The sequence below is a fragment of the Amyelois transitella genome, chromosome 15 (genome assembly GCF_032362555.1).
Source record: "Amyelois transitella isolate CPQ chromosome 15, ilAmyTran1.1, whole genome shotgun sequence".
Lineage (NCBI taxonomy): Eukaryota > Metazoa > Arthropoda > Insecta > Lepidoptera > Pyralidae > Amyelois > Amyelois transitella.
Window position 1 is genome coordinate 6,403,390 of NC_083518.1, and position 11,857 is coordinate 6,415,246.

General features: G+C 35.6%; 1 protein-coding gene across 1 annotated transcript; it reads right to left on the reverse strand.

The window, feature by feature from the left end:
• Positions 1 to 2,385: 2,385 nt before the first annotated feature.
• On the reverse strand, positions 2,386 to 3,415 carry LOC106141091 (uncharacterized oxidoreductase SERP2049-like). The gene has a single exon (XM_060948289.1). It carries the CDS (start codon positions 3,353 to 3,355, stop codon positions 2,591 to 2,593), a length of 765 nt encoding a protein of 254 aa, XP_060804272.1. The 5' UTR covers positions 3,356 to 3,415; the 3' UTR covers positions 2,386 to 2,590.
• Between the last annotated feature and the right edge of the window lie 8,442 nt (positions 3,416 to 11,857).

Here is an 11,857-nt window from a genome sequence, read left to right on the forward strand (position 1 = left end):
TATGTATTTTTTTATATCGAAACATACTTACTATGTAAAAATATTTTATGTATGAGTAGAGTAGCAAAAACTACAATTAACTGTATCTATAATATTCTTATATTTATTGTCAAGTAGAATGTTGGTCTTTATTTATAGTTGAATGAAAAAGTCAGTATTGAATAATATAAATACATACATACATACATACATAATCACGCCTCTTTCCCGGAGGGGTAGGCAGAGACTACCTCTTTCCACTTGCCACGATCTCTGCATACTTCTTTCGCTTCGTCCACATTCATAACTCTCTTCATACAAGCTCGGCGGTTTCGGGTACTTTTGACCTGACCCTTTACCAGGACGTCCTTAATTTGATCAAGATACGTTCGTCTAGGTCTTCCCACTCCGACCTTTCCCTCCACACTCTCCTTGTATATCTGCTTAGTCAACCTGCTTTCATTCATCCTCTCCACATGACCGAACCATCTTAACATACCCTTTTCTATTCCTGTAACTACATCTTCTTTCACATCACAACATTCCCTTATCACGCTGTTCCTTATCCTGTCACTCAATTTCACACCCATCATACTCCTTAACGCTCTCATTTCCACTGCATTTATTCTGCTTTCATGCTTCTTTTGCCATACCCAACTTTCACTCCCATACATTAATGTCGGGACCAACACGCCCCTGTGCACAGCCAGTCGAGCCTTTTTGGATAGTTTCTGACTGCTCATAAAGGCATGCAAAGCTCCATTCACCATGTTCCCCGCGTTCACTCTCCTTTCAATATCACTATCATACTTGCCATCTGATGTAAACTTTGATCCTAGATATACAAACTCTTTCACTTGCTCCACTTTTTCTCCTCCAATCAAAATATTACATGCTGTCATTTCTTTCTCCATTTCAAAAACCAGTGTTTTAGTTTTACTTACGTTCACTTTCATTCCTTTCTCTTTTAAAGCTTCATGCATACAGTTTACCATCTCCTGTAACTCCTCCGCTGATGACGCCAGTATAACCTGATCGTCGGCATAGAGCAGACATTTGACGAGTAACTCATTCATCCTTAATCCACTTTTAGACTCTTTCAAATCTGTCAAACAGCTATCCATAAATAGGTTGAACAGCCACGGTGACGCAACACATCCTTGCCTAACGCCTTTCTCAATCTTAAACCACTCAGTGTGCGCTCCGTTTATCCTGACACAAGCACTCGAATCCTCATATAAGGATTTCAGTGCTCGTATTAAGAGACTGCTCACCCCATGCATAGAAAGTGCTGACCACAATTCATTCCTCTCAACTCTGTCATAGGCCTTTTCCAGATCTACGAATGTGCAATAGACTTTTTGACTCTTGGCCAAAAACTTTTCGGCTATGCACCGCAAGGAAAAGACCTGATCAGTACATCCCATTCCCTTTCGAAATCCCGCTTGAGCATCCCATATTTTGTCATCAGTATAAAAATGATGACAAAATAATATAAATATTAACGTTTAAGTTTTCTTAATGGTAACTAGTCGATTAAACCGGTGTATGTAATTTATAATGGTCTAAATATCAATAAAAAATGGTAAATACAACAGAAATTTAGACAACTTTCAATATTCCCAAAATAATATAATTTTGAAATAATAATTTTTACTCAGTTTTACGTCAAAATCGTCTGTGTCAGCACTTACAGGCGCAAATAAAAATTGAAAATCTGAGCGCGCAAATCCCCTAAGGGGCGGCGGTCGCACGTTCTACACACCCTGTCGTGTCTGCACAAAGGGAATGTATTTTATTTATTCATTTAATTATATATACGTATTGTATCTACCACATTTTTGTGCAAAAGAGGCATTATCGCATTATGCAATACCTCTCATACATACTTTAGAGCGTTAAAATTTCTGTAATATATAGTATCCAAGTTGCAATGTATGTAACTTCCATAGTTTTATCATTAAAAACTGCGAGTAGCAGCAGCTTTTATTTATTAAATAAGTCCTGTTTAACATCCCGACTACACTGCAATATTCCTCATTTGAGTCTGCCATAACTTTTCCTTTGCACCGTATTCACTACAAGCGAAATTAAGACTAATGGCCCCAAGAACACGAGCTATATTAGCAAAGCGTACTGACCTGTTTATGTGGGCTTGTAAAGCCTTTACACTCGTATGTTCTTATTCTTGTAGTATATAAGTCTATTACACGAGCTAACTTTATTTATGCTGAGCCAGAAGTTGAACTAATATACGATAGTCTTTTTGTGTCCTAACAAAATACGAACGCCAGTTTTTGGGATGTTTCAATAAATAAATTACGTTTTGAGGCTCAATACGTGTATATTGATAAGTTTAACTAGCTTATTATTGATACTTTAGATAAATAAATAAAAATATTCTACTCAAGAAGGATAAATAATTATAATATATAAAAATAATGTATTATTTGATGGCAATATTTTTAACATAAGCGGAAACTAAAATATACCACAATTTCATTAATTAAACGAATAAACTATCGAATATCAAGAAGATCGTTTAAATAATCCTACACAATTCCCAATCTCAACACAATAAAGCACCATTTCACTCTTAAACAAAGGACGTTTAAGACAACATTTCTCCGTTATCTATCACATAAATAGATCCCGTGATACTGCGAGCACGGTCGCTTGCCAAATAAACAATTAAATCGGCCACATCCGCACTTTCAGCCATTTTCCCGAGCGGCAGAGTTTTATCTCTCGCTTTGTACAATTCCTCCATCTGTTCCTTAGTTAGACCGGCTGATTGAACGAACGGTGTCCTCGTAGCGCCGGGATTAACAGAATTAACCCTGACGCCATCCTTAGCTAACTCACGAGCTACACACTTAGTAATCTGATCAAGGGCAGCCTTAGACGTGCAGTATGGCAAGAAATCCATGTCCCTAATAGGCTTGAATGCAGCGACGCTGGAAACGTTAACGATATTTCCCCTGGATTTTACTAGGTGTGGTGTAGCCAGGCTGATTAATAAATAAGCGGCACGGACGTTTGTTGCCATCGCTCGGTCGTAGGGTTCAATGCCATCTCGAATACTGCCTTGTATCCCGATTCCAGCGTTGTTAACGAGGACATCAATACGGCCGAAATGGGTAATAGCTTTGTCAATGATGTCTTTGACGTCTTCATCGACAGTTAGTTCAGCTTTGACGATTACTGGTTTGTTTCCTTTTGCTAATTCACATTTAGCGGCGACGTTTTTCAAAGAAGTTTCGTTTCGGCCAACGAGCACAAGTTTGGCGGATTGGTTCGCAAACATCAGTGCCGCAGCTGCTCCGATTCCAGAACTAGCGCCAGTGATCACGACGACTTTGTCGTTGAAGTCCATATTGTTCAACCTCAGATGCAATACTGGCCTATCAAACTAATGATTTTACTTCTATCTGTGCGACCTTCGATTGCAGTTACGCTCACTTAGGCATGATTAGATTTGTTCGTGAATTTATCTTTTTTGTGATAGTATCATGGCGTGAATTGCCAGTTATCTTGATTTGTTTACGACTAGTGTTGTTTTTTAATTTTTACTCATAATTAATTGCTTTACTCATGTTTAAAATAAAGTTTTTAATGTTTATATATGACAATATTTTTAGTAATTTGCACTACGAATACGCCTTTTGTCTGTGTAAAATTTGTTATAGTATTAATTTAAGTAATTAGGTATAAATAAACATGTTTATTCGATGTTTCTCTAGTTTTAATTTTATAAAAATGTACCACACATCTTTTAAATACGATATTAAAAATATATTCAAAATAGCATAAAATATTCGTACAAAATATTCTATCAATGGCAAGTCACGTTGCAGCGAATACATCCATCCTCTCGTCATTTCATTATTTCACACCCTCGGGAAAATGTGAAATAGATTTTATATTTCCACCTACTAATTTTAATTTTATTAATAATAAATGTAATGGTATCTATTAAGTTATGGAAACTGCAGTTTTACCTGAAAATATGAATAACGAATCAAATAATGAATGAATCAAATAATGAATGAATCTGTAAAATGAATGAATCTGATACATTTTCATAACTACATACTATACAAACAGAAAAAGTTTATAAGTAAGAATATACGAGGAAAGTTGTGAAACTACTTAACCGATTTCAAAAATACTTTCACCAATACACAAGGAACGGCACGGCACGGTACCTCACAAACTGCTTATGCAATGTAAGATTAGAAACTCATAACCCAATACTGAAGCAAGATTTGACTAATCCATTCATTTTGACTTGCCTCCATATCGGGAGCAAACTACGTAATGTCGGTACGGTGGCATACCATTTACATGAATGATTATTTGGCCACAGGGTTTGGACGCGTTTCATTTTGATCTTAATTCCTTTATGGGTTAGGTCTAAAATGTGGTGCCTGTTTTGGTAAACCATTTCAAAGTTTATCCTGCACTAGCCGCATGGAAAGCATTGTTCAGTCCCGTTAGGCTGTGTTAACACGGTTTTCCATCGGCGAGACACGGTCAACATAAATCGAATTTCTTCAAATTCAGCCCGTAGTGGAAAGCCACATTCTCCCCACCTGCAATTGTGAATTTCAGCTTCTGTATGTACATACTCATTGGAATAAAATAGGTAAGTTTTTGTTTACTACTGCTCTGTCAATAATTTCACTGTTTTCATTTACTACCATATGACCTGGTGTACTTCATGCGACCCGTTTAAACTTTCTATTGACTATGATAAACATATCAATATACAAATCAGTGAAATCTGCCTAGTAGTTCTCTATCTTCGGCGACACAAACGAACAGGAATTGATTTTTATAAAGATACACTTTTTATAATTATGAATCAAGTATCTATAATGAACTTCCTTATATTACCGCAGATAGTGTTCAGTGAGGTAGACAAATCAATTAATTGAATAATTAGTGCTTTTAATTAGTATTAAAATCACTTTAGCGTGATAAAAGTTCGGATTATAATTGCGATTGTTAATAGGAATTCTGCACGTTTTTATATTTCATTATTTCAACTATACCGGCGCTCAAACTTTCAAACTAAAGTCAAATGAAATAATTCTGACATGCACCCAATTTACCAATGCCTTAGAAAAAGTCCTATTTACCCAAATCAACAAAGAGGCGTGTTGAGAAAACCGCCTTGAATCCTGAAAAGGCTAATTTATCAAAGAGTAGTCTCTCAGGAGTAAATCCTGGCAATCACTCGCGGCAATTATCCTCAATTTTTTGGAGACGACTAATTACTTGAATGCTCTGAGATGTAAGATGTAATTAACTTAATGATAAATGATAGGACCGCCTTTATGGATGGTTTACCTTACCTTAAGGTTTGTTTGATCGATTGCATTTAAGACTTTGATAAGCGAATGATTAAGATCAGTTTGGCAGATTTCTCGTATCTTTGGTACGTTTTAACCTAATTTATCGCCTAATTAAGAAAAATTTTAGCGCAACAATGTTAATACGAAATGGTGTTATGATTTTTATTCTCTTTTTAACAGTACCACACTTTAAATTCCGATGACCCGTACTGATTTTCATAGGCACATACAATTGATACGAATATATACATTTATATCTTTTAATTGTTATCTTGATAATCCATGATGCATGCGTGTAAATATGTCAGTATACGGGCCTAAGGCAGCTATGTCAATAGAGATGAAGTTTGCACACCAAACACTGCGGGAATCAATAATGTTATGAATAGAACATTAATTGCATAATTGTGTTGATTTACGAGATGCTCTTATGTTATAGATAATTACACAGTTTTTAAAACTTAGTATAGGTCAACCACTTTCGAAAAAGGAACTCTTTTTACTATTGTCCTTTGTGACAAGAATAATTTGGTTCAATTTTGTATGTGACCGTACACCTATATAATATTTCGCCATTATATTTTCAACAAAAAGAAATGTACAAAATTATAAAAGAAACTAAAATAATGTTATTGTCAGCTAAGATATCTTAATTTTTTGTTAAATGTCATAGTATGCAAAGTGCCGAATAAAATTGTTGATGGTCTCAGAAACCAATAGATGAGAATGTAATTAGGAATATACCACAAGGCGCAAGAGGAGGAGTACTTGAATTGAATCAAAATTCTTTCATAAAAAATAACCATTTCGTCCTACTTTCCACTTTTCAAAGAATTCTCATTATAGTTCATTATTCTAAAGAAACAAAGTATTTGATGTAATTAATACTTGATAATTAATTTGGCAGTCTATAGATTTTTCAACTTTGGTGGGTAAAATTTCAAAACTTTTTCTTTTCACTTCAATTAAGATCCAATTTCCAATTAACCGATATTTTTACGCTGTTAGGCAGATAAATAGACGTACAGCCTGTTTAATAAAAAAGGTTTTCAATTTTTGGGTACGTGCCAGATCAATCAATCTTGCACACCGGTTTTTATAACATATAAGGATTAATCACACATTTTCTTATGTAGGTACCTACTTTAAGTTAGTAGAACATTAGAAAAACATCTACTCATACCCAATAATGTTTTATTTTCTTAAGATTTCTTTACCAAACCATACTGACTCGAAGAGATTACACATCGGTAAAATGTGCTACAAAACGTGACTATGTACCACTTAGATATAGATATTTGTAGTAATAACATGCACATACGCTGTACTCTCCCCTATTCCTGTCACTTATGCGGTTATCTGATATGATGCGATTTGTATGACATGATATACCGCTTATGGTCGATGAAGCCGCAGACTGGATACTATCTATCTACATACGGTAACTTCGTTATTTTGCGGTTACCATTATTACGAGTATGATAGAAACTTTTTTTTGTAGTGAATATGTCAATCTCGCCTCAGGACATGGGACCTGATCAAAAATTCTAAGACTGAATGACTGTGGAAGTGCAACTCGTTTTTTTTTTCTTAAGTGGATTAATAGGGGTACCATGCGATTGTTAGATAAAGGATGGAGATTATATAATCTCATAGAAAATTGGGCTTATTATATGAAGGAGTTGTTCATAGCTCTACTTACTTTTTTGAAACCTTTAGAATGTAATGATTTTCTATCGCATAGACAGTGTAACTGTCAGATATGTAATGTCGTATGCCGAATAGTTTACTGTAGCATAGACTACATACGACATTCATTTTGTTTTCAATATTGGTAGACCAAATAAATAACTATTATGAAAGTAAGGGGCATATTGAGGAGTCAAAATTTAATTCACTGAATCACAACATTTCAAGACCAAATACCATCAATTCCCCTAAGTATTTTTCTAACTACTGCGGTGTGTATTCCCAAAGTAACCACGTACAATTTATCACTCTCCTTCGCACAGGAAAATGTCACGGTTTCGTATTTGAGGCAAAAATGTGGGGGAAGTGACAGACGTAGCGTATCTACTGCTTATAAGGTACCTATATCCATTGCTCGCGATGTCGTTGCCTGCACAAATAGCGTAATATTGGTAGTTTAAGGGCATTAGCTTTGTTTATACCTAAATGTGTATAATTTTATTTTAGGTAAAAAGAAAAACAAATATGTTGTTTTAATATAATTACCTTTCCTATCAGCTAATCTTATAGCATTGAATATATATAACATCTTGGTTTTCTCCATTTTCAAACTATCATGATAAATATTACAAAATTGTTTTCCTGTTAAACTGAAGTTTAAAAATCGAACAAAAAAAGGAGCAATTCATACCAAACAATGGCTTAAAGTGTATAAAATTGTGCAGTAAAGGGCAAATTCAGGCGGTGCATTTCGTGCGCGCGGCATCGGTGCAATCAATAATAATGACGGTTAATAAAAATCCTGATTGGATCCGCCGCGCCGACAATCCGATTAATACACTTTGTACACGTGAATCAATCGTACGTACAGGTATACAGGCACAGGCACGTACACTTGTAGTGGCAAATTTTATGCTGATAGATGTTGTAGAATTTATCTGTATGATGATATACATAGGTACCCACGAGAATTCTGCTAAGTGTGCTCAAGCTTATTTTATGACAAAAGTGGGCCTTACATTTCTTTTTTAATTGGCCAGTGCATATTCTATTTCTATTTTGACGGCTTTTTTAATATAATTTGGCCATATAATGTATGTATGCTGTGTATCTATGTCTTACAAAAAATTAATAAAGCTTTTCTACTGTACTATACCATGTTAAATGATACTTTAAACAATATTTCAGTATTATTATGCATACCCATACATAAGGAAAGAAAAAAATGAAACGAAACTGTAATTAAGCAAAATTATACGCACAGCTATTGGGCCATTTTAAATAAAAGAGAACGGGAATGAGGGAGTTAAAAGGAAAAAAGTGATTGCTATTAGAACGGCATTGCTCGTTCATCAGAGCAATTTCTGCGGTCCAACGGAGGAACTGTTGGTCTTCTTTTATTTTAGCTGCTGGCAACAATACGTTCGTTACCAGTGAAACGTATTCGTTCTTACTGGCAACACACTTTTACGTAGAATAGGGTGAGTTAAAAGGATTGGATGCTTGTTTGAGATATTTTGCTGCAGAAATTTAAACGCTTAGATATTGCTTATGATGTTTTTCATGTACCAATACTTCTTAGAGAGTAACGTATAGTTTGAATGCCAATGCGATGCGATGAAAGTGAGACAAAACATTCAGGGAATTGAATGTAGAATTATGATCATGACTAAACTAGGCTATGTTCCCCTTCCCATGATGGTAATTTAGGTGTTGATAGTGCTTCAAAAGGAATTTGAAACTATTATCACAATTTTTTTTTATCGTACGTACGTGTCTATAACAATGACATGATTCTATAATAAAGAGTCGTGTTTATGTGTATGTGTTCATAAAACACTGACGTGTCAACTACTACGTGTAAAAACCTGACTTATACCCGGATCGACGTGAAGACACAACCGACACGTCAAGCGGATGATAATGTGAAAACAACCACACATATCTAACTTGAATTTTGGCATATATTTTGCTCGTAAAACACATACGCACGTAAGAGCCAAGCCAATAAGGTGAAGTTAGTTAAACTACAGGAGGTGGGGTCGCTTCGACAAGCACTTAGCGGTGTGAGCGACGAGATAGATACGTGATTGGTTGTTACGTTATAAAACGAAATTATTTAACCACAATATCTATTTAAATAATTTTGCAGTATGAAAATATTCGCTAATAAGAAATACGAGTGTTGACATTATTATATAGAAAAGCATGTGTCTCATCTTTTTTGTGCGTGTGTCTAGTAGTTTTTGACATACTTTTAATATAGGTACATAATAGGCAGATGTAGTTAGTGAAAAGAAAATGTGTAGCATTCGTCAATAATTTTTTGACAAACTGAAATATATTTATGTAAATAAGGCAACGTAGTGATATGAAAAAAACACAAGTTTTTCTTATCAAGCATGGGTACTTGTTTTGATCTCTTCCTTTTATGTTAAGTACTTTTGTCCTGTCATTTATTGGGACTTTCAGATTTGATCGAGATATCTACGTTCAACCCTAAAATGTCTTAATACAACCTTACTATAAAGAAAATAAAGTCAAGCATTTATCGAACGTAGGTACTCTATCAACAATGTAGCCGGTGAAATCCAAACGGTTCTAATAACAAAATGCTAACTCAATCTGAGTTCCCTAGTCTGAGCCACTCAATCAACCGGATTGAACTATTGGAAACTTTAATCTGCCACATACTGTTACTTACCGAGGAAAAATGAATTTTCCTCCGGATTGTTAGTTTAATTTCAAAATTGATTTAGTTGGATAGTTGAAATGATTCTTGCGCTTTAATACGGTGAAATGATTTTAGTTAAAATCGTGTAATTTAAGATAATATGAGTAATTTTTATAGTTTATTGTGTACGAGTATGATATCAATTGGATATTGTATGGCAGATTTTATTCCAGTCGTGAATAATTCCTCTCTGAGACCCCAGGATTTTCTGAGAGGTGATGACGAAACCAAGACTTCTGAAAGATTTCAAAACAAAACAAATTTTTAACTAAACAAACCGAGACAATTCATTCGTGCCTTTCATTTCAACAAAGGCAATTGAAGAACTTTTAATTCATACAAATCAGCAATAGTACAAGTCCGGAAAAAAAGTTGCTCAAAACGAATAGAAACTTTCTACCCACAACTGTTAATGGAGTTGTTTGAGTTTGAAATAGGAACATTTTTTTTAAACAAAGAAAAAATTGTAGCTTGTAACGAAGCAAATTTCCTATTTTCTTATAAGTAGGCATGTTGTCTGTGCTGTTATATTATTTGCTAAATGTGGGTTTGATCGACTATTATTGATTTATAATAATAATAATAATAAAGGCGTCGGGACGTGACGACCCCATCGCCCCCTGGGTCTCCTTCCCAGTGCAATCAGTCTCCGCAGGGCAGCTTGTGGCGAGCTGTTGGGGAGTAGCGACCCCACGGACCTGAGTGCTCCCAGGGGAGGCCCCTGTTCCTCGCCTCCGATCTTCCTTCGCAAAGGTCGGAGTGGAAACCGATGAGGGACAGGACCCCTACCTCTGGCTTGCCTTAACCGGCCGGTCAGAGTGGAGTCGCGAGAGCTATACGCTCGAAGGATGGAAGTGTAAAATGTCATAACGCCGGGGGTGCCTGACTGGATCACCACGATTTCACGCCCCGCAGTCTCACCTCTCGACATCCTTAGCCACCCACGCCGATGTTGCCCCTTTGTTGCTTATCATGGTGACTGATTTGAGGGGCCCATTTAGTGAGTGGCGAGTCACCACCTGCCACATAATAGTCACGTATTCATGATTATGGCAGGTGTCCGAACTTCTCCAGCAATAGCCCAGTTTAAATCCATCCAAACTTCAACTCCATAACCCATCATTTTTTTCCTTATTTTGTAATAGCTCCACCTCCTGCCGAGACCTGTTCATGGACATATCGTGTATTGATATGGCCGGGAACGGGTTTTGGCAGGAGAACAACATAACATCAACTTCTCCAAAGGGCCTCTACGTGTTGGATTTATATCCCCACGCAAGCCTCTCAAAAATCCGGGGTGTATAGACCCGTGAAACCCAAGAGGAGAAACATAATAATAATAATAAATAAATCTTTATTTGATAAAATTACACGTACAGATAACATGAACTCTGAAGTCTGTGTTAGTTAAAACTGTGCTACAGACCTCAGACTTCCCACACTGTTGATACAATTTGAAATTATCAAATAAATATCACAAAGTAATATATAAAGCATTTAAAAAAAAAAAAGATAAAGTACCTCAAGACTACCATTTTACATAATAATAATATACTGGTTGGTTAAACTACATTTACGAATAGATCTTCTACAGCATCATAATCCATAGTTTTTAATCTCTGTATCAAAACATTTTTGAATTCGTGATTACTATATTTTCTTATTGTTTTGACATTTTTATATAATTTATTATAAGTCTTTGGAGCACAATAGTCATAACCTTTCTTTGCAAAAACTGTATTAACCCAAGGTACGGGTACTTTTGATACTCTCTTTGTACAGATAGATAACTGAGGCACATTACATCTATGGTATCTACGTAAACAATGATAAATATACCTACAGTTTCCTAACGGTTAATACATTACAGGATAGATATAATTCAGTAGTTGGATATCTAAAAGGCAAATGCTTCATTACTTTTAAAATAGCTCGTTGAGCCCTCTCTAATTCAATTAGATACGTTTTTGATGCACCGCCCCATGAACAAATGCAGTATGAGAGAATGCTTTCACACAGGGATTTGTAACTCAGATTCAGAACATCGTCACCAGCCACATTGCGTAGAAGTTTAAAGACATAAATCAGCCTGCGT